General features: G+C 39.2%; 1 protein-coding gene and 1 long non-coding RNA gene across 4 annotated transcripts in view; one reads left to right on the forward strand and one right to left on the reverse strand.

The window, feature by feature from the left end:
- Positions 1-24342, reverse strand: part of lrch2 (leucine-rich repeats and calponin homology (CH) domain containing 2) — a 52102-nt gene that overhangs the window by 13348 nt on the left and 14412 nt on the right. The window contains exons 2-18 of one of the 3 annotated variants that reach the window (XM_060863407.1): positions 23129-23273; positions 22462-22588; positions 21247-21352; positions 20835-20971; positions 18898-19028; positions 17930-18017; positions 17503-17599; positions 16640-16737; positions 16423-16487; positions 11630-11737; positions 10154-10222; positions 8139-8198; positions 6293-6341; positions 5768-5806; positions 5406-5546; positions 3796-3843; positions 1220-1283 (exon numbers count right to left, since the gene is read on the reverse strand). In XM_060863407.1, the coding sequence (XP_060719390.1) occupies positions 1220-1283; positions 3796-3843; positions 5406-5546; positions 5768-5806; positions 6293-6341; positions 8139-8198; positions 10154-10222; positions 11630-11737; positions 16423-16487; positions 16640-16737; positions 17503-17599; positions 17930-18017; positions 18898-19028; positions 20835-20971; positions 21247-21352; positions 22462-22588; positions 23129-23273 (1572 nt within the window). The remainder of the gene's footprint in view (positions 1-1219; positions 1284-3795; positions 3844-5405; positions 5547-5767; positions 5807-6292; positions 6342-8138; positions 8199-10153; positions 10223-11629; positions 11738-16422; positions 16488-16639; positions 16738-17502; positions 17600-17929; positions 18018-18897; positions 19029-20834; positions 20972-21246; positions 21353-22461; positions 22589-23128; positions 23274-24342) is intronic. The other 2 variants (XM_060863409.1, XM_060863408.1) reach the window with 2 other exon arrangements.
- LOC132841238 (uncharacterized) lies at positions 13365-19442 on the forward strand. The gene is made up of 2 exons (XR_009647883.1): positions 13365-17622; positions 17938-19442. It is a non-coding gene; the product is annotated as an uncharacterized LOC132841238 (long non-coding RNA).

Consider the following 24342-nt stretch of genomic DNA (forward strand, 5'->3'; position numbering starts at 1 on the left):
CAAATGGCACAGTGCCAAAAAATGCTATTCTCAGTCAAGAGAGTAGGACTGATGTTTTGGTCATGCGTTAACTAAAAGCGAGTTCCACAGAACTTCCCAAATAGGTTTCAACATAAAGCGTACATCCTGCCATTCAGCTAAATTGCCAAAACTAGTCCGAGTTTTTTTTCCTGGGAAACGTGTTTCCATCAGCAAGCATGACTTTATTTTCACAGAGACAAATGTGGGTGCACACTGAACCTCCGTTTATACTGTAGCTTTAGCTATTACAACATGTACAAGTTAGATGATTACTTCATGCAACACAAACAAGTTGTGTGTTACTGTACTTATGCTAAAAGGAATAAAAACAATTCATTGTGAAGTTTTCCAAGGACAGTGTTGTACAGTGTTTCCCTTTTAATGTGAATATCTACTCTATATACAGTATGGAAACTTTTATAAATGGCTCAAATGCAGACCAATGAGTGTCTAAATATTAATAAAAACAAACACACATTAGGATCAGTGCCTATAAATTCCTCAGTCTTGTAGACATCTTAAGTGGTGCTGTAGTTACATGATATTTTGTACTAAAAAAAAAAATGTATGTATTTTCCTGGAAATGGTCTGTTTGACAGCAGATTTTCATTCCATCCAAGCAGCAGCCACACCTGAAATTCACTTGCAGGTCAACATCAGTCAACTAAACAAGTGGAATCAGGTGTAGCTCCTCCTTGCTTGGACTAAAAAGCTGCACCTCCAGTGCTTTGTGGATAATATTGGATATATTATATTGTGGATACGCCCAGGTAATGCATTACTACAGGTGAGCTTGTCTTCCTTCAGTACAGAAGACGGCCTGGAATATTATTAAGTCAACCTGAAGCACTGAACTCTGTTTCCTCTGAAAGATGGTACTACAGAATTAGGACATGCACAGACAGGTCCAAGACTATTCCTACAGACCATAAGGCTGTTTTCACAGGTGCCTTTTATTTTTCTTGCTGTAGAATTTCAATTTCCTTTTACTGGAACTAATATGCCCAAATATTTTCCAGCATATGCACAAATACAGCTCCGTGAAGACATGGTTAGGAGTGGTAGAACTTGAATGTACTGCACAGTGCCATGACCTCGGCCCCTGAACACCTTAGGATGTTACTAATGCTTTTGTGGCGAAATAAGCATTAATCCCCATTCTCATGGATGTACAGTACACAAATAAAAAAGTCTATACCTGATCTTGGCTTCAAGCCAAAAACAGTCAACGTTGTGCTGAAGTCTGCGGAATGCATTCCCTCCTGCAACAAAAAGAACATTACAATTGTCCACATGAATTTTATCCAGTCTTTTCTATATGGCTAAACACGACGCACTTAAATAATGTGCACACCAAACCAATATATCGTCGCTGTCGGGCGGAAACCTCGTATGTCCAAATTTTGTCAATTTCATATTTTTTCACATATCGATGCTATTGGTCAGTCCCCACGTGGGTCTGTTATTTTTACAAGTTATTAACCAATCTAAAGTCTTGAAAATAGCTTGAGTGCAAATCTCATAACTCCATTGGACACTTCACCTGTCCACCTCTTCCTCACTCCGCGGGAGAGCTTCGCGGCATATTTCTCCTCAAGAAGAGTCGCAACGAATCAACACGTCCTCTGAGGTAAATGTCTTCAAAACACTGGGCTCAAAGAAAAAAAAATCTTGACCCCCGCTAGTTCTGGTGCTCGTCTGAGAACAGGAATTTAGCGCAAGACAATCCACTGCAACACGGACTAAACCCTGTGCACTGCAGATAAGGTACGCGATTTCCTGAAAAATAACGGTTTTGGAGATACGAGGATTCCGCCCGACAGCGACGATAGTATACTGTGTATACATTTACAGCATTTGGCAGATGCCCTTATTCAGAGCAACTTACATTATCTCAGTTTTTTTAATACAGCTGAGCATTTGAGGGTTAAGGGCCTTGCACAGGGGCCCAACAGTGGCAGCTTGGCGGACCTGGGATCAAACTCACAACCTTTTGATTGGTAGCCCAACACCTTAACCACTAGGCTATGACATGTGTATAGCACAATGTGTAGTATGCTGTGGATCTGATTGTGGTGAAAATCTTTTTTAGCAACAGTATAGAAGTCATATTTGTTTCCTGTCTGATTTAGATGACGCTGTGTTAATGCGCTGCTTTTTTATGTATTGGATAACCTACTGTTTGGAATGCAAAAAAAAAAAAAAATACAACAAAGAAATCTAAATATGTCGAGGTTTAGATTTTAAAGATATCCAAACGGTGTTGACAAGAACATTGTTCGGCTGTATAGCCCAGTGGTTTTAAACTCTGAACGAGAAGAAGGCATTGATAACTTCCTGTAACAGCAGCTGGGCCAGTAATTCCAGTTACAAGACATATCACACGTTTATAATAATGTGCTCGGTCCAAAATATTACTGTTTCTGTATAGTTTCACAGTCTTTAGTTGATATGGTGAAACTTTCATCATGTGTTGAAGGGGTCTCTAGTATCAGCACGGTATCATGTATTAGTCAGCGGTAAATGTGGTCATTGGTGAACTGCTCTGTTATAATGGGGAAGACATGACTTCAGTATGTTATGATAAGATTATTGACAGGGATTTTCAAACTATTGATGGGAATTCAAGTGTTTTTACTCATTATGTATAGTCACCTTTACAGAATGAGAAGACTGATTTTTTAATTACATTTACGGCATTTAACAGACACCCTTATCCAGTGTGACTTACGTTTTATTTCAATTTATACAACTGAGCAATTGAGGGTTAAGGGCCTTGCTCAGGAGCCCAGCAGTGGAAGCTTTATGGACCTGGGATTCGAACTCATGACCCTCCGATCAGTAAGCCAATGCCTTAACCGCTAGTTTACCACATCCCCCATTAAATCCCATCAACCGTATAAGTTTCTTTTTGAAATTGGCACTGAGTGTGGACTGTGTTTTCAGTGCATTGTGAGGTTGTTGTTTTTTTTATCATGCATGATTTTATCAGAGGGGGGCACGGTGGCTTAGTGGTTAGCACATTCGCCTCACACCTCCAGGGTCGGGGTGTGTGTGGAGTTTGCATGCCTTGTGTGTGTGGAGTTTGCATGTTCTCCCCGTGCCTCGGGGGTTTCCTCCGGGTACTCCGGTTTCCTCCCCCGGTCCAAAGACATGCATGGTAGGTTGATTGGCATCTCTGGAAAATTGTCTGTAGTGTGTGATTGCGTGAGTGAATGAGAGTGTGTGTGCCCTGCGATGGGTTGGCACTCTGTCCAGGGTGTAGGCACAGGCTCCCCGTGACAAGAGGTAGTTCAGATGTGTAGTGATAGAAAATGAGTGAGTGAGAGAGTGATTTTATCAGGTTTTCAGAGGCTGAATGTTGTGAAATGCATGTATGGCATATATCATCTAAATGCTGATAATCCAAATAAGAAAACAGGGATTAACTGCCAAGTCATTCGTAGTCATCTACATCTACATTTACATTTACAGCACATGGCAGACGCACTTATCCAGAGCAACGTACAGTACATAAGTGCTTAAATCTCTAACATTGACTACATTAATGCTGGATCACTAGGTTACATACTTAAGATACCATGAGTTTAAAACTTTTGTTCAAAGTTACAATGAAAAAGTGTCAAAGGTTTTTTTTTTGTTTTGTTTTTTTAAATGCAAAAGATAGGGAAAGAAGTGCTAGTTGCATCTAGCTTGTGTTTTTACATTCTGTTCAACAGTTAACGTTTCTTTATTCGATTTTAAAGCAATACACAATGATACATATGTTCTCACCTCACAGTCATTCTCAGCGGAGTTTCTTCGCGCACTTTGGCACTTGTACTTAAAAAAAATAAATAAAACAGGAAGGAAGGAAGGAATAACATGAATTTCCTTCATTACAAAATACATTCAAACACTTCACTGGAACTAAGCAAAAAATCTGAATACTCAATCAGGCCCAAGGCTACTAAGGAGGAGTATATTTTTTTGTATGGGAAGAAGAAAAAAGATGTTGATAAATCAAAGCTTGATGAATCAGAACATATAGGTGGAGATACAGTTGGAATGTCATGGTGCCTTCTATTGATAACGACAACAGCAGTGATCACCACCACATCAGCACGTTATCAAAAACTGCAAAAAAATCTTATACCTCCTGTATATAGCGGTTTAAATAAAAATATAATAAATAGGTGTGGCTAATAAATTGTTATGTCTTCAAGAGATCTTGGCATTAGAGGTCTTCACGGGTCCACTTAGATCCGAAAACCCGAGGTCCGACCCGAGACCCGAGCGGGTTTGGGTCACGTGTGCCTCGGACACGGGTCGGGTCTAATAATAGCGGCATCGGGTCTCGGGTAATTTAAAATGAATGTGTTTTTACCGACCAGACCCGAGAAGATCTATATCTTTATCTCGTGTGTGTGCATCGACTCAAGTCCTTTTCCAACCTCTCCTCTGTTTGCCAAGACCGCTTGCGGCATGTGGCTGGTGACGTGTGACTGGCGGTAAGCTAATTTTCGTTGAAACAGACCTGTCAATCAATTTTGAATCCATGCTGTAGCGGTTACTTTAGTGTAGAGTTAGGCAACATTCGGGTCCAGTCGGGTTAAAAAAAAATGCCAACGAGTCGGGTCGGACTCGGGTCTAATTTTTTTGGGTTTGTCTCGGGTCAGGTCTTTCTTAAAAAATAAATAAAATTATGCACGTCGGGTTCGGGTAAAAAGTGATTCGGGTCACTTCGGGTCTGGTACTTTTTTAGACCCGAGAAGACCTCTAGTTGGCATATTAGAGATAAAAACATGACTGAACATGATAACTACATGCCCCTGTAATCTCACACTCCATCTGATTTTTCTTTCATTTCTGTGCACCTGCTGGAAAGTGCAACTTTATACAATTCAAATGCAGGTGCATTATACAATCGATGAGAAATGTTAAAATACCGTTTTCCCACAGTCAAATGACAAATTACAGCTTGTTGCTTAATTTGTATCGTTGTCCTTCCTGCACGTAGGCTAGGTTACTTACACCAAGTTACCAGCATAAATTTAAGTCCAAGTTAAGCCCTGAAGTTGTCCCATTGTTCGATCACGCTCAGTGAACAGGTCACAAACAAATTTTGGTCTTTTTGTGAAGGTGCCAGTTCTGAGTTCTGCTTTGGCTTGAAGCACAATTTTAATCTCAGAATCTGGCCAACTAACTGACAACTCCTATTTTATTACTGATTACATTCACAAAGAAAATACAATTAAAAAAAAAATACAATTTTAGCTGATGAAGAAATGTACAAAGTGTAGAAAATTCTTTGGAAGTGTTTGTTTTTTTAGTGAAAGACCTCTGGAGCATAAAATAAATCCATCTCTCAGCTTTGGTTATGGTGTGTGCCTGTGAATGTCTACCTTGAGGTAGTCCTTCCTCAGGTATTTGTTTCGTCTCCGTTCTTCGTTCTGGTTTAAAATTGGAGGAAGCTCTGGCCATTTGGGTTCACTGTCGCCGTTCTCAGACTTCAAACTCCCATCGAATGAGCAGGATAAAGATGGCTGAGAGTGAAAAAGAGACTTTATTACTTATTCTGCTAATTTTTTGTAATTAAACTGCTGCTGGACTCATCATGGATATCAATATCTTGTGTGGATCATGTTGCCATTTAAAATAATGGCTATTATGAAATAATGATAAACAACAAGGCCCTTGATTAATAGCAATAATAAAATAATAATGGCTATAGTGATGATGATATTGATGATGAAGGTAACGAGACCTCAGAGAAAGTTGCATCTTCATCTGTGAGGTCGCCGTCCTTCAGAAAAGACACATGGACATGCAAAAGGAGAAAGTTATGTGAGAGAGGTTAAGGAAAAACTATGATACAGCAAGAAATGGTAGAAAAGTTGGACATTAAGCAGTTTCAAGCAGCATGGAAATATGATAAATATGTGAGATCTGCAAATCAAGGCATGTAAGATGAGCGAAGTGTGCAGCCAAACTTAATCAGAGCATAAGTCTCCTCCCTGAAGCTACATACCCACAACAAATTCCACCCACTGTCTTCATATGCCGTCTGAGCCAGTGTAATGGCGATGATAAATATTTAGGAACTTAGGAATATATATATATATATATATATATATATATATATATATATATATATATATATATATATATAATTTTTATTTAGTGGAAGTTGCTGTAAGTGCTGCCTATTTGTTTTATGGTCCCTGGTTTTGTTTCCATTACAAGCTTTTCTTCTCATGTAATTCTCGTTTGTGAGGTCTGAGTGTTTTACCTGTCCACACATGGCTGAAGATGTACTGCTTCCCTCATCCAGCGATGCACTGCAGGAAAAATACCACAAGTGTCATTATGTCTACACCTTAGTTCAGGTCAAGACTGAAGAACTCTTTCTTCCCCTCTTCCATCAGACTCCTAAACAGCTGACAGGAGTTTGCAACCATGGACATCACTGTTAACTGTTTACATGGACATCACTGTTAACTGTTTACATGGACATCACTGTTAACTGTTTACATGGACATCACTGTTAACTGTTTACATGGACATAACTGTTAACTGTTTACATGGACATCACTGTTAACTGTTTACATGGACATCACTGTTAACTGTTTACATGGACATCACTGTTAACTGTTTACATGGACATCACTGTTAACTGTTTACATGGACATAACTGTTAACTGTTTACATGGACATCACTGTTAACTGTTTACATGGACATAACTGTTAACTGTTTACATGGACATAACTGTTAACTGTTTACATGGACATCACTGTTAACTGTTTACATGGACATCACTGTTAACTGTTTACATGGACATCACTGTTAACTGTTTACATGGACATAACTGTTTACAGTGAATTACATTTTTGCACATTCATTTTTTCAGAGCTGCACTACCTCACCGAGAACTGCACTACCTCACTTTATTGCCTTATTCAGAACTGCCCGTCCTCACTTTATTGCCTTATTCAGAACTGCCCTACCTCACTTTATTGCCTTATTCAGAACTACCCTGCAGTACCTCACTTCATTGCCTTATTCAGAACTGCCCATCCTCACTTTATTGCCTTATTCAGAACTGCACTACCTCACTTTATTGCCTTATTCAGAACTGCACTACCTCACTTTATTGCCTTATTCAGAACTGCCCTACCTCACTTTATTGCCTTATTCAGAACTACCCTGCAGTACCTCACTTCATTGCCTTATTCAGAACTGCCCTACCTCACTTTATTGCCTTATTCAGAACTGCACTACCTCACTTTTTATTGCCTCTATTAAGAACTGTACCTCATCTTTATTGCTTTTATTGCTCTTATTTTTTTGCTCTTTTTTTTATTCTATTTTATTTTTTACTTTACTCTATGACATTTAGTGTGGACGGCAAAGTAAGAATTTCATTGTGCAGGGAAACGTGCTTTCTGTCTGTGGATATGACAATAAACTCTTTGAACTTGAACTTAATGTGTGTTTCTATAGGATCAATGCTAGCAAAGGAACAATGCAATCTACAAATCGGGTAAATCATATCACTCACACCCAAACAAGGAAGATCTGAACAAAGTCTATTTTCGTGTGTATTTTCTTATCAGAATCATCAGATTTCTAAGAATTGGGCTCAGGCTCAGTTCTCAGGACAGTCACAAAGCAGGCTCTGCTTCTGGGAAAACCCACTGACCTTTAAAAATGAATAGCTACGAATGTTATTATTCAGGTTTGATGTCTGTTCTTATACAGTAGCTGCAAAAACAAAATGTTCAGGTGTTTATTTACACCCACATTGTCTCATCCTGTACTGGATCTTATCAGGTGAACATCCAGTACAAAGGTATCTGTTATGCACAATTTATCAGCCCACTTCTACTAAACAGATAACAAAATAATGAAATACGTTTATACAGTAGTGGACAGCAAAGGAAGAGTTTGTCATCCTGAACAGAGACAATCCCCACATAACCATGAGAGCCTACAGACTAATGTTTTTGTCTTGATCAGGTTTATGACAAAGCTGTAAAAAGCCTTGTTCTTTTTAAAGAGCGGCAAAATAATGCAACCTGCTGAAGTAGTTGGGAAATTAAAGTGTGTGTGTGTGTGTGTGTGTGTGTGTGTGTACCTCCTAACAGTTTGCGATGGAGATCTTTGTTTGCTGCTTCCTCCTGAATGACTGAGAAATCTGTTGGGGGAAAAAAAAAACACCCCTCAACATTCACACAACATGATGGTATCACAAAATAACTAAATCAAATACAAAAGTGTGTATAGAGAGGTCGTGTGCACGCATGTGCTATTTTTTACGCGCACCTATTCCTTAATGTGCAACTATGTACAGTACTGTAGCCACAGACACACCCATCCTATATATTCTGTGTGAACTTGCTTTTGCAAAAGCGCTTGCTCGCACAAACGGACTGGTACATGGTATTCTATGTTATTAGAGATCATAATACAGAGATATTAGCTTTAAGGCTGTATATTTAAAATGTGAGATTTTTAACAGGATTTCAAGGCAGCGTTATAACCAGTGCACCAGCGTAAAGCTGCTTGATTTATGAAATAGTGACTGGAGATGCATACTCTTGTTGAGTACTTCCATTCCTCTGGGACTCAGTAACAGTCACATTTATTAATACCATGCAGTCTTGAGTCGAATGATAAAACCGCACATTAACTGTTTATGCGCTCTTTTGTTACGTTTTTGAGACCTAGCTTTCTACCTGAAAGTGTGCTTGTGCAGCCATGGCATTAATGCATGCGGTGGAAGAAGAGCACCATGTTACAAAATGTTCTTCCACAAGAAGCATTCAATAGCACTTTTCATAGTTCGATATCCCAAACATTACATACACTTTTATTAATAACTGCAATTGCTTTTGTTCCTGCTCCAAAAGTTGTTTCATAATAGTGTTAATTTCGTCACCTATTTTTAATTTAGTCTCAGTCTTAGTCTTGTGCCAAATGTCCTTGTTAGTTTTAGTCATATTTAGTCATTCGCATATCTTTTTTTTGTTAATCAAGTTTTAGTCGACTAAAAGTCTCGTCATTTTAGTCTAGTTTTAGTCCAAAAATTGTAGTCTTTTTTTAAAATAACACATTATTACTGAGATTATTACTGAGAAACATATGTACATAAGTGTTTCACATATGTTTCACTCGAACTTGACTGCACATGACATTTTTTTACTTTATTGATACTGCTTTTAATCCTAATGCAAAGACCGGTCATCGGGACATACTGTAAGCTGTCATGTACAATAAAAGAGCCTGTGCAGCGACAGGAAATATAACAATTAATTTAACACAAAAAGCCTAGACGGCGGACTTTTTTATTTTTTTGAGCGGCGTGTGGACGAATTCTTTCTACGCACACACTAAACAGCGCGAAGCCGCGAACTCGTGCTGAATATTTTAAAGGCGTAACAGCTGATGAAAAAGCAGAGACAATTGTAGACGAAAGTGAAGAGAGATTTTATCTTAGTTTTTATTTTATACAAAACATTTTCGCCTCGTCTTTTTTCATCAACAATAATGCATGTTATGCATTATGCATGTTATAACGCTCAGTCAGAGTTTTTGGACAGTGGTGCAGTCTTGTCATCGTCTCGTCTTAGTCATGAAAAAAAAAGGTTGTTGACGAACATATTTCGTCTCGTCTCGTCTGAATAAATGAACACTATTTCATAACTGACCTAAATTTAAACTTATACTGGTTGCTAAAGAAGGATGATCACCTATGTGTTGAAGATAGCTAAAGGTTAAAATAATAAAATCTAGCATTTGGATGGTTGCTGCAGGTGTGTTTGTGTGTGTGTGTGTGTGTGTGTGTGTGTGTGTGTGTGTGTGTATGGGTGTGTGCAATAACACAAAAGGGGCATTTATGCTTTTGGGTGGATACGCCTACACACAAAGACAAACTATGGCAAGTAATGATCACATTATCCGATCCTGAGATCCAGCTTGATCATGCACACAGGTTCACTCATGCAGGTATACACACGTGCAATTCTACACACACACACAATAGTCACCACTTCACATAATCTCAAACGCAAACAGTACTCCAAAAGAAAAATTACATGCATTTGCTCTCTCTCTCTCTCTCTCTCTCTCTCTCTCTCTGTCTCTTTATACCTGTGTGTTCTCCCTGCAGCCCTCCTTCGGTGGATCAGGCTTTCTGCTCTACAAATTAACGAGCGCCTCCTGAGATTATATGACATGTGTGATCAGGGATAATGTCCCAGCATTGCGTGCAAAGGAAGATGTGGTAGAAAAGAAAAGAATAGAAAAAGGAAAGCATGTAACATTAGTTAGTAAACAAATGTAACAGAATAGCGATAAGTTCTAACATTGTAAGTTGTATATATGGTTTTCATTATTTAACTATTAATTCATATCAGGGGACTGAGAAGTTTATGTCCATCCATCTGCTGTCAAAAAGGTTATGGGAAGACACTGGAAAACGTAAAACTCCACACAGGCATTAAAGGTGGGGTCTCCGATGTTTGATAAATGCTTCAGAAAACTGAGTCGGGACGACAAACTAAACAAAAATCAAAACAAACGTGTAGCCAATGAGCAGAAAGGGGCGTGTCTTGTCAATATGCGGCGGAGAGAGTGTTCAGTGTGCGTGTGTGACATTAGCAGAAAGCGGTTTTAACATTGACATGGAGGATAAAAACAAGGAAAGAAAGCGAAGAAAGGCTTACGATAAGGTAAGAAGTAGGACGTGTTAATATAGGATCAGCTTTCCAGCGCTGGAGAGAACTGAAGGAGCAGGAAGTTGGTGCATATTCACAGAGTGGAGTTTCCTGAGTCAATAACTCCTGAGCTAAACGCTGTTACTACACAAATAACACCTCTTTTCTATCGTAGTAATGTAGAGACGCAGCTACAACCGTGTTTTGTGTAGTAACAGTGTTTAGCTCAGGAGTTATTGACTCGGGAAACTCCAATCTGTGAATATGTGACCAACTTTACTTAAGATGCCGAGGCACTTTTTTCCTTCTCGATAGGTGAGTAACGTTGGTTTTGCTTTGTTACACAGAACTAATATATGCCTTTGTCCTTTACATGATTATGCTTGTGTGTCATTTTTTCTTGTTTGTTTATCTGCAATCGTATTGTTCTTCCCTTCAGCTATGATAAAGACACATTTCTTTCCATTAGTCGCCAGGGTTACGTATGTATGTGTGGGCGGAGCTATCGATACAGAGGTGGGACCCATTTGGGTTAGGGGCGTGTTTGTTTTGGTGATTTTATATGTCAACATTGGCTTTCAAACATCGGAGACCCTGTCTTTAAGCTGAGCTCAGGATTGAATCAGGAGCAAAGATCAAGAAGCTAAAGTTAAAATTCACACAAAAGGTTATGCCTTAATCAGTAAGCTCCCAATTTATGTCATATGTCTTAAAGTGTTTTTAAACATAGCAGATAATGTCACAAATATAGTGGCCCCATAATCCAGCAGTGACCTAGTGTCAGTGGTTTATTCAGTGAGAAATAACTGACAATGAAATGAAATGATGTGAAAGTAGGAAGAAAAAAAAAGGGTAGAAGGTTGTGAACATTCTAACTGCTTGGTGTGGAACCCTGTGTGTTGTTTGTCACCTGTTCTGTTGCTCTTGTTGCAACAATTGCACTGCAATTTTTCTAAGATCCAAAACTTCCTTCAGCTCATCATCTTCTTCTTCCTCAGCGAGCTGCTCTTTCTCTGAACTGAAAGAGTAAGAGTGACAAAAAAGAGGAATTCCATTATAGCATCTAGTAATACAACCACTTTATCACCATACTGTACATTTTCATACTTCCATACAGAGTTATGTACACTATATATATATATATATATATATATATATATATATATATATATATATATATATATATATATATTTATGTATAAAACATGTTTAATGTTTTTTTATGTTTAATATATAAATGTCACAAACTTTTTTTTTTATCTATGTAAAGTTTCAGAAGATGAGTCAAGAAATTGTGTTGTTTACATGGAAATCCCTAAAAAAAGGACATATAGGACAAACTTATTGGTGGTTGTTTATCCACAATCCGCGAAGCTCCTCCTTTTTCTAAGGAAGTTCGCCATTTTACGGGAACCGTGTATGACATGCACGTGATGCACCTAACCATATCGTGTTGCTTTTGTGGCAGAATAGATTGAACATGACGCTTGGTGAGGTAATTTGCCTGTGGTAAATATTTTTGGTTGCGGGACTCCATGGAACATGAGTAATTTGGGGAAATTCTTGGGCGGTATCGTCATTTCCTGGTGGCCCTCACTTCTTTGGAATACATTATAGTGACTTGTTTGAATCTACTGTACCTGTGATGGAACGGTGGCATCGATGGACCACACCTGAAACGCTATAAAAATGTTGGTAATATATAAAAGGATCCTACAGGGTCATTTGTTTATCTTTTGTTAAATGTGTTCGATTCTTTCTCAAGAGGTCATTATCTAAGACTTTGCAATGTTACTAAAATGACTATTTATTCTTATATGGTACCTTTTCTATCTTAGATGAGTTCAGATGGTCCTTTATAATGTGAGCATCAGTAGATTTATTTAAGGGGAAAAAAATGCATGCACGACACTTTTGTTGCTGATTTTACACTTTTTGTTGATGCTTGTGTTGCTGGTTTTGCAGGATAGTGGGGATAAATCTGAATAAATGAATGAATGAATGAATGAATGAATGAATGAAACTTTTGAGTTTGAAATAAGTCTGAGTGAATAGTTACAAAACACAACAAGGCTGTAGTAGATGAGTTTCTCTTTTGATGACATTTAGGGTCTCCAACAACCGCAGTAGCTCCCTTTTAGCTACCTGTTTATCAACCAGACATATCTCAAGATTGCAAATCTCTCATCAGCAATCAGAAGAAGAATCAGAAAGCCAGATTGGTATTCACAAAAAAGTACAGTGACGAGCTAAAAAGGTTCTGGAACCAAGATTAACATCTACCAAAGTGGTGGAAAGGCCAAAGTGTAAAGGAAGTAAAGATCCGCAGATCAAACAAGCTCATGTGTGGAATGTGGTGGCGTGACAGCTTGGGTTATACCTGGCTGCTTCTGGAACAAGCCCATCTTTTGTTCTCAAATCCAACGCCCATAGCATATAACACCACTAAGTGAATTGATCTTGCTGTTTAAATAGGTTTGGAGGGGACTGTATGTATATAAACGAGCGATACAGTGATATATATATATATATAGTGGCTTGCCCCACTGGGACCAAATATATGTAAATTAAATCAGTTAATACATAAAAAATAAATTAAAATTGAAATTAACAATTAAAATGCATACATTTACAAATTCACATTTAATGAGATGCAAATATCAAGCATTAAATACCAACTATTAGATTAGTTAAGTAATATACCAAAATATAGCGAAATAACAAGGTTAGTGAAGCCAACAAGTCAGTAAAGTTTAGCTGTCGGTTTAACACGATGCAAAAAGACATAAAGTTTCAAGGAAATATAAGTGAAAATATAAATGAATGAATATGCAAATCAAGTTGAAACTATGGCCGCGTTCACACTGCAAGTCTTAATGCTCAATTCGGATATTTTGCTCAGATCTGATTTTTTTTGTTTGGCTGTTCACATTACCTTTTAAAATGTGGCCTATATCAGATACCAACTTTACTTTCGAACTGACCCGCATGCGCAAACGAACGATAACAATGACGTCACACACAGCACGCCGTTGCGCTAAAGTTGGCGAGGTTATGGAGGAAATATTGTATCATCTGGTGCAAGCAAACATATCATGTAATGCTATAATGTGATGTATTCAATGCAAACATTATGAGCTGGTTCATGTAACCACTTTATATAACACTCTTAACACACACGTTACCAGTCACGCTTGTGTCACGTTTTCGCCGAGGAGGTGAAAAAAAAAGGCGCATAATTGTGAGGAATGTCGATGTAGATTGACGTAAAAGTCGCATCAAATCCGCCTTGGCTGTTCACACTGCGGCCACATTGGAAAAAAATCAGATTTGGGTCTGATTCAGGACCACATATGGAAGTGGCCCAGATCTGATTTGAAAAAATCAGATCTGGGCCAGATTTGAGTGTTCACACTACTCCTGAAGAAGTCTGACCTGGTCACTTGACCCCAAAAAAATCGGATTTGGGCCACTTTTACCTGCAGTGTGAACGTGGCTTATGTTATCATCTTAAACAACCAGACATGTTATGGAGGTTTTATGAGGTTAATCTGCTCATAAGATTTGTTTAATTCAGTGGTCTTCACTATTTTTTTCATGTGAGCCACACTGATAGGACAAAGTCAATAGGAGAGCCACTTTCACCTCAAAGTATGCCAAGTTATTCAGTCTTAAATAGCTTATCTGCTTAAATACAATGTACAATATTGCAATACAATAATTACTCGAGTTGCGGATGACGCATGTTCCCCATCAGTTACCTCTTTTGTCCCTGTCACATTGCTTTGTTGCTGTTCATTTTGTGCGTGGGATTGTTTGATAAGCAATCGATCCATTTTTTAGTCCGTGTGTACAGTAAACACAAGTTGTTAACTAGCATGAAACACAAACTAGCTTCTGGCAGGCCGCCAAAAACTGGCTATTGTGCAGAACGCAGTGAGTCAGTGACGAGTCAAATAATATATATAAATATATATTATTATTTGTAATAGAGCACATTCGTTTTTCTATGCTTCCCTGATTGTTTTTAATGTTATTTAAATGAAAAATAAATGTTAACCACATGATCATATCATCGTATTATTTACTGCCATGCGAGCCGCATATTAAAGCTTGGCAAGCCGCAGGAGGCTCGTGAGCCGCGCAATGAGTAACACTGGTTTAATTGTTAGCCTTTTCATGTCAGTGCAATACTCAAGAAGTGATTCAGATTCCAAAACACGTCTTCGCTTCTGTTTGGGTTTATTTTTAATAAATATTATTATTTATTTAATTAGCAAGATTTATTATGTATTATCCAATTACCATTTATTTATATAACATTAATTAACTAATTAATTAAATAATTAATGAATATAAGAATTAAATCCATATCAAAATCCTGCCACTTTCTCTATCACCTCCTGTCAAGTGCTTCTCTTATTTTTGTGTGTGTGTGTGTGTGTGTGTGTGTGTGTGTGTGTGTGTGTGTGTGTGCACTGCCTGAGGTGACACACCCCTTGTAAGTGTTCCAGGTAAATGGATGAGCAACATTTCTTCGGAAGGATGCATCATGATGTTTGATTTCCCATGTCTGTGCATGTCTCTCTCTCTCTCTCTCTCTCTCTCTCAAACACACACACACACACACAACCATGCACGGAACCATTCATATTCGCATGCAAACGTTTTATATCATACACACTTTCTTGCATGCAAAACCTTCTTTTTTATATTTTCCTCGCCTAAATAAAGGTCCAAAAGTGCTCATTTAAAAGTGTTTCTAATGTGAACGCCATAGTGGCCGCTGTGGCTGACGTGGTTTCATTCCAACAAAGCAGAAGCCACTGGAAAGTCAGTTGAAGGCCAAGATGAACTGATTAAAAAGGTACAATCAGATATGGCTCCACACTGCCATATCATAGTGAGTTCTCCTGATGGGCACGGTGGCTTAGTGGTTAGCACGTTTGCCTCACACATCCAGGGTTGGGGGTTCGATTTCCGCCTCCGCCTTGTGTGTGTGGAGTTTGCATGTTCTCCCCGTGTCTCGGGGGTTTCCTCCGGGTACTCCGGTTTCCTCCCCCCGGTCCAAAGACATGCATGGTAGGTTGATTGGCATCTCTGGAAAAATTGTCTGTAGTGTGTGATTGCGTGAGTGAATGAGAGTGTGTGTGTGCCCTGCGATGGGTTGGCACTCCGTCCAGGGTGTATCCTGCCCTGATGCCCAATGACGCCTGAGATAGGCACAGGCTCCCCGTGACCTGAGGTAGTTCAGATAAGCGGTAGAAGATGAGTGAGAGCGAGCGAGCAAGTTCTCCTGATTGACAGTTTCCTTGTATTGAATGGAAAAAAACAGCAACTCAAGAACAAACAGTGTCTATTTTGGTCTGCATCTTCCACTCCCTTTAGTAATCATGTAAGGTGTCTGTGTGTGTGTGTGTGTGTGTGTGTGTGTGTAATAGAAAGGGAAAGGGAAAGAAATAAAGATGGAAGATTTTGACAGATGAAAAAAGGTGAACGTGATTAGATAAACAAGATAATGAGAAAAATGTAACTAGAGAAATTATGAGAGAAAAAGAACGAATAAGGCGACTGGGACTCGACCTGCACCTTCCCTGTTTACAGTGAAGCTGCTCATTGTTCGGCTATAAAACCAATTACATACATATGTGTGTGTGTGTGTGTGTATGTATGTGTGTGTATGTATGTATGTGTGTGTCTTACCCAGACTCTTCCTTCCAGTTCTCCTTGTCTTTACTTTGGTGTGTCTTAAGAACCCTCTCCAGCTCCTACAGAGAGAAAGAAAGCGTCAGAGGAAGATAAAGAGAGATAACTCAATTTAATAGAAATGTGCAGCTTGGAGAACATGGAAATGTTTTCCCATTAAACCATCAGAGAGATCTTCCAGTATGAATAAGGGAGTGTGTGCTGTGTATGAGACCTTTATACAGGTGATGTAGGGTGTGTTCTGCTGCATGTCGGCCTCACAGAGAGCAATATCGTCATCTGGGTTTGGGTCAAAGTCATACAGGTCCTGATCTGCACCCACACACACACACACACACACACACACACACACACACACACACACACACACAGTGTACATGCAATTTTGAGTCAGAGTCTCGTAACAGATCAGCTACACAGTGAAGTAAGACAGGAAGTCCACAGTGTTCCAAACATCAGAACAACAGCACATCTGGTGTCACATTACTGTACTTAACAACCTTATGTCAGTTGACATAATTACACAAAAGGTTTTTACACAAGATATTAACTTGTCAGACAGTTTTCTTGTAACCCAAATCTAAAGCAAACATCAGACCTTTGTGTAAACACTGTCATTTATGATGAATAACCCATATTATATGCCCTATTACCTAATCATTAGTAGATAATAGATTTTATTACAACAGGGAACGTTATTCTCATGTTTCTGTATCTGTGGTTCCTGTAAACATGGCATTGGCGGTTCTAGGAATTTTCTGTAACAGGGGTCATTAAGGGGCCCCATGTTACATTCAGGGGCCAAGTACAGGGTACATTCAAGCACACAAAATAAATTATTCAGTACAGTGCAAATACATTTCGGCAGTCGTTCCTTTTTCAAACGCTCGAGTGCCGCTAATTGTTCGGGGGTGGAATTGCATCTGTGATCCTTGTGAAAAAAAAATTCTCCGGTTGCTCTTCTCGTCGACGATTGATGGAACGGGGGCCAATCAGGGGCCAATCAGATTTCAGAAGGGGCCAGGGCCCCTGTGGCCCCGCCTCTAGAACCGCCCCTGAAACATGGCAAACACATACCTCGATTTGAGTCCAGTTTGCAGAGCAAAGAGTGGGCTTCAGCCCGCGCGGTCTCTGACACCTGAGAGTGTAGACTGATCGTGTCGTCATCCGAGGGCTGATGAAAGAGAAAGTTGAGGGGTGAGTTTCCTACATGTGTTCCTGCATGTACAAAGTCAATTCTTTTCTTTTTACTGTACACTGATGACATATTGGTTTATTGTGTGTGTGTGTGTCTGTGTGTATGTGTGTGTGTGCGTGTGTGTGTCTGTGTGTGTGTCTGTGTGTATGTGTCTGTGTGTGTCTGTGTGTGTGTGTCTGTGTGCGTGTCTGTGTGTCTGTGTGCGTGTCTGTGTGTGTGTGTGTGCGTGTGTGTGTCTGTGTGTGTGTGTCTGTGTGCGTGTCTGTGTGTCTGTGTGTGTGTGTGTGTCTGTGTGTGTGTGAATACCTCTGTAGTAGATAGTCTCTTATCACCGTTGTCACTGCCAATACCTGAATCAGGCCCGTGGTTCTTACTAGGGTAAAAATCCTCTATGCTGCACACACACATATACACAAACACCCACCCACACACACACACACACACACACACACACACACACACACACACACACAAACGAATTGTCACCCAGACTAAACATGACATTCATTTACTTGTTCAATCTGAGCTCATTATAAGAAATGTATTATTTCTTTTTGCGATACTACGTTTAAATTGTATTACTTTATGATTTTATATTTCTAAAGTAGTTCTACTTTCAATATTTATTGACGGGGAAACCCTCTGCTGTATACTGTAACAACAACTGCCTTAAATTAAAAACAAACCTAAAGATCTGTCTATATTTTCTATTAATATAATCTAGCAGTATATATAGCAGTGTATTAATATAATATAGTGGTGAGTTTTTGAACTATGAGTTTCAAATGAGAAAGAATGTACTAGTTATTAATAAATTATTAAATAAAAACATTTTATGATAGTGGATGCAGTTATCTGTACGTCTTTATTTTACAGAACACTAAAGCTCTACGGGGGGGCACGGTGGCTTAGTGGTTAGCACGTTTGCCTCACACTTCCAGGGTTGGGGGTTCGATTCCCGCCTCCGCCTTGTGTGTGTGGAGTTTGCATGTGTGAAGTTTGCATGAGTGAATGAGAGTGTGTGTGTGTGCCCTGTGATGGGTTGGCACTCCGTCCAGGGTGTATCCTGCCTTGATGCCTGATGACGCCTGAGATAGGCACAGGCTCCCCGTGACCCGAGGTAGTTCGGATAAGCGGTAGAAAATGAGTGAGTGAGTGAGTGAGTAAAGCTCTACAAATAATCTGTAGCGGTTTAGGTTTTAGGATTTGAACAACAGTGATCTAATGGTATCTTGAGGGCACATTTGGGTCGTAAAGTGAGCATGTGCACAGACCTGTCTGTTAACTGCTGTGCTAAACACCGTTTGCCAGGTAAGGGCAGATCCAGCGAGTCGGGTTTCTTCTCCAGACGACACGCTTGCATGTTTAAATACTTAAAGATATGAATCTTTCCCTTCAGACAGATCTGGAAACAAATCAGAACAGCCAGGTGTTAGTGACGTACATTTTAGGCTGCTATGACAATCCCAAGTCTGTCCCTTCAATGGGAAATCTTGTTCCTAATCTCAGTCGATAATCTCTTAGTCTGTATTTACGCAGGACTGACTTTCCTGTATGCTGCATTGACGTAATGTATTCATTCCCTAAAATGGTTTAAGTTGCTCATCTCTTTTTTCTTTGTGAGCTCAGGTTTCTGTCCCCATTCAAGTCAACTGGCTCCAGATCCACTGCCACCACCACCAGGACAAAGTGTTTAGTAAAGGTGGATGAACGGACTTTATAGTCTTATTGCTTTATGTCTGTGCTTTGAGGACATCTGCTGGTCATAAACGCGTTTATAAATAAAAACCCATAGCAAATAAAGTAATAGTTAATCGCACATGGTGTCATTATAGGGTATATTTCATGATCTCAATTTTGTCTACAATACCAAGTTATCTTATGGTTCAATTTTTAATCATTTATTATACCACGACAATGTGATTGGTAAGACGTGTTTGTTTATTTAGTGCTGGGTGTAAGTCAAATCACAGCTTTATATTAATGCGCTTGGACTAACGGCTCATTCAAAGAGACTTCCATGGGATATTCTCCATATTTCATGCTTAATATCATTCAACTCTATGGTACAAGCAACAAACCTTGAAACAAACAAATTATTTGTGTACTTAAAGTATATTTATCTTGACCATGTTTATACCTATGTACATTTTCTATGTTTGCTAAGTTTGAGGTAACTAAACTTTAAGTATTTACAAAGATAATTCATACTTTATAGGATTAAAAAGCCCCTTTTCCACCAAAAAGAACCAGGTGCTGGTTCAGAGCTAGCACTGGTGCTGGTTCAAAGTTGGTTCCACTGGCGAACCTTCAAAGAACCGGTTTGTCTTTCCACCGGCTAGAGAGCATCACAGAGCCGAGTCTGACGTCACTGTATACGTGTCACGTGTGCCAGCAACGTTAGCGCAGCAGCGGCAAACACAAACACATCAACAATGGCGGATGTTGCTTTACTGTTAATGCTCATGGCTTTGTGAACCTAAATTAACACCCAAACGCGGCGAATCCAACATGTACGTGCAGCTCCATGTAATTTGTATAAACGGAGGTTGTAATCGAGAAAGTACATAACGTTATTTTATCATTAACACAGAAAAAAGTTAGCCTTAGCATGTAGCTACTTACTATCATGTGTGCTGATAATGTATCATATCGCGGTAAAGTAAAAGTGTATTAAACATTAGTATACTTAAGGTACATTATCAAATGCACTAACAGTAGCCCCGCCCACAGCCCCTGACACAAGCGGTTCTTAAGTCTAGACCAGCAACGTTTTGGTGCTACTTAAGAACCACTTTTCCTGGTTCAGAGCCGGTGCTTTGGCTGTCGAAAAAGAAAGAACTGGTTCTAAATAAGGCTCCGAACCAGCACTCAAACTGCTTCGGTGGAAAAGGGGCATAAGGGAAAGATGCAGTATATCACAGCACATTATTAGAGAATCTTCATTTAAAATCTTACTGACAATCTTGATCCCATTGCGAAAGCTCGCCAGACAATTTTTTGTGAAGGCAAACAATCAGATAACACCGACACACAGTCGTATAACATCTCCACAAAGCACCACGGTGCACTCGTGTGCTGAATACAGGACTTGCTCTAGCTTTCAAAAGTGGTTTTGGGGTCTAAATCCAGTCTCGTCATTTTGTCATCCAGTGAGAAATACACATACACATAAAGATATCACTGGTCTAACAAACACCCACAAACACACCTGTGCAGGAGGGGATTGCATGGGGTTGTTATCCAGGATGATATGCTGGATCTGACACAGTTTACGGTAAGATGGAGGGATTTCTGTGATCTTATTACAGGAGAAATCCAACCTGATCAATGGCAGATCAGACAGCTCTGTAAGAGAGAGAGAGAGAGAGAGAGAGAGAGAGAGAGAGAGAGAAAGCCAATATAGTTCATGAAAAAAAATTACATAGTGAGTATAATAATATATAATTCATGTATACAGTGAGATGCTGGAGTGTTGAAGAATATCACTTTTTGGCTGATGTTATGTAGATGTGTGAATATGTGTGTAATATTATAATTACCAGTCTCTCTCTCTTTCTCTCTCTCTCTGAGATTAGTCAGTGTGACAATGTAATCATGTGTAGTAGAAAGTGTGTGTGTACCATCAGGAAGGACTTGTATGCAGTTTCTTCTGATGTTCAGTTCTTGTAAGGCATGGAGTTTCCCCATCTGAGTAGGAAGCACCTGAATTTCATTACAGCTAATGTCCTGCACACACAGACACATACGTACCAAACGATTACAACCTCCTTATCAGCAAACACACTCATTACTACATAAAATAATGTCATCTCCATAAAGCATGTTTTGGGTCAAGAAAAGTACAAAAACAGGAGCTGCACAGAGCGAGAGAGTTGTGCCTCTAACACCATACACGGATGTCTTTAAAGGTGCCCTGCCACACGTATTTCATTACTTTTGTGGTAATGTCTGAAGTTTACCATGGACTCTGTAACTTTTTTTGTGTAAAAAATGCCTTGGTTACCTTGTTTCAAGCCATTCTAGTGTGGTATAGAAAGCCTGCAGGAAGACTCAGCTCGATTTGCGCCAGTTCTCATGAATATTCAAATGAGCTATGCTGCTTGGCTCCGATTGGCTAACCGCTAGGATATGAGAGCATGACTATTCATTCACCCAGCGCAATAAGTAGCCTAGGCTAGAGGAAATTTGTTTACAATCAACTTGAATTGCGGCAGAACGGCTTCTTCACAAGCCCGTTGACGTTCAGCCATCCTTGCTGTATAGGAAACTCACTGAGCTACACGAATTCTGGGGGCGCGGTCTCAAGTGGGAGAGCTCATGAATAGTAATGAGCTCAGTCACTCTGACGTCAGACTGACCAGCTTTTCCAACTGACCTGATTTCTCCCCTTATTTTTTAAGTGGCTAGAACTGACCGGGGAGGTAGCAGTTCGTTTTCAAATTCACGACACAACACAAACACATATGGACCTAACACATATCAAAAAATACAAGTTAAAAACGGTTTTGTGTGGAAGGGCACCTTTAAGTAGGATGAAGAGCGTCTCACACGTATTTTCATTTGTTAATCTAACAAGAGTTCTGAGAGGATTAAATCATATTCATGAAAGTTCATAACTTTCACTGCTAAAGCTAACCAACTGGCTACACAAGGTCGATAGCACAAGCTAACTATTTCTTAAAGTGACATTTCTAATCAGGCATATTTACTATATAAACGATTGGTTTAGTTTACCAGTCAGAAACTCTCTCTCTCTCTCTCTCTCTCTCTCTCTCTCACACTCTCTCTCTCTCTCTCACTCTCTCTCTCTCTCTCTCTCTCTCTCAAACACACACCAGTTCCATGAGGTCTTTGGCTTTGCCAATATCGTCCGGAATGGACAGCAGTTTGTTGTTGCTGACCACCAGGACTCGGAGTGGCAGACTGAACAGAAACTTGGGCAGCACAGACAGTTGATTCCGACTGGAAAACATCACAACACACAATACATCAGTTAACTAATCACAAGCACAAATTAATCTCTAGATCATTTATATCATCCCTAAATACATTTAAGAAAATTCAGGACAATAGATGTCAGTCTGTCTGTGACGAGTTTAAGGTTTAAAGGTAGAAGACATGGTTATCAAACACCAGCCAAAACATGGTGGCACTAGTTTGTTTAAAATGTTTTAAAACATTATTACACCAAATGTTTTGTTTCAATGGGGGTTGTGTACAAATTTAACATTATAACATACTCGCATGTCTCTGCTTATTTATCTATGGAATAAATTACTGATTACACCAAATTACACCTCAAAAATTATTTCCCAAAAAGAGCACAATAAGTGTTTTGTCCGACACTAAAAAAAGATTTATTGAACAATGACAACATACTTGTTTTTTTTATTTTTACTAGCTAATCGTTACGTTTAATGTTGTGGAACATCGACGAAACCAGAAAGTTCTCACCAGTCTCTCTAAACAATCTAGTGTAAAATATTCACTTTCACTTCCTACCTGATATTGAGGTATGTAAGCATCTGTAAGTTAACAATGGCTTCTGGAATCATCTTTATGCAGTTGTGGTAGAGATTGAGAGACTCCAATGGAGCAAACATACACACTTCAGGAGGAATCTCTCCAAAACGGTTCTTGGATAAATCTGAATGAAAACACATCAGAATACAGCATGTTAGCTTGGTCTGGTGTCAATCACCGGCCTCAAGGTCCCAGCTGACAGGGGGGGAGATACAAACAAACAGGAGATGGGCGGTGACTGGGGTTGCCAGATTTATGTGTTTAAAACAAAGCACTTACTTATATAATGCTCACATACTGGTACACATACATACAATAACAACAATATTAACAACTTGTAAGCACCAAATATTATACAAGTATTCATTTGCAATTTCATGAATAAAGAAATTCTTAAAATATTGAAATATTCTATGAAATATTGTTGATATTTCAACCAAATTCATTTGAAGGTACATACAGTACTGAAATTAAATATCATTAAATGTTAACATTTTAACATATTTCTTTTATTTTCTCTCCTTTTCAGTGTTATTAATTGAAATGAAATAATCATAGATCTCTGTTTTCTTGTTTATGTTTTTCCTTAGCCTTAATTAAAACAAGTCTTAAAGAATCGAAGGAAACAACTGGTACAGGGTCGATGTTAGGCACTCTGTAGTTGTGTGTGTATCTACATGTGTGCAGGCTTCATTTGCTGATCCACCCTTTTTTTGATTGATCCACTTCTCAGACTAATCAATCATTTTTGTGTAAGTTGTGGCTCTTCGTCCTTCCTCGTTTCAGGGAGGACAAACCTCCAGAGACTAGCGATGAAAGTGCGATTGTGTGTCAAGTTACAAATGCACATGCTCTCACACATAAACACCAATTAATGCTAGGCAGCCATCGACTATTAAGCTTCCCATGAATAGGAGACTTTGCAGATTATGGTTCACAGCAAAGTGCACATCTGTGGCAGTGACATCATCGGCTGGTATAAAGTGACAGGCATCCGATCGACCCTTTCTGTTAAAAGATGGGCAGCTGAAAGGTTCTGGACTGATCATCTGAATAGGCCTTGTGAACAGATTCAAGGATGCTTAAAGTGATGATGTAAGAAATCATGTTTTTCTCTTCATGATTTCTTTTCTATCTGTTCTTTTTTAGAACTGAATAATGCATTATATTTTCTTATGGTCCATGCATTGGTC

The sequence above is a fragment of the Tachysurus vachellii genome, chromosome 26 (assembly GCF_030014155.1).
Source record: "Tachysurus vachellii isolate PV-2020 chromosome 26, HZAU_Pvac_v1, whole genome shotgun sequence".
Lineage (NCBI taxonomy): Eukaryota > Metazoa > Chordata > Actinopteri > Siluriformes > Bagridae > Tachysurus > Tachysurus vachellii.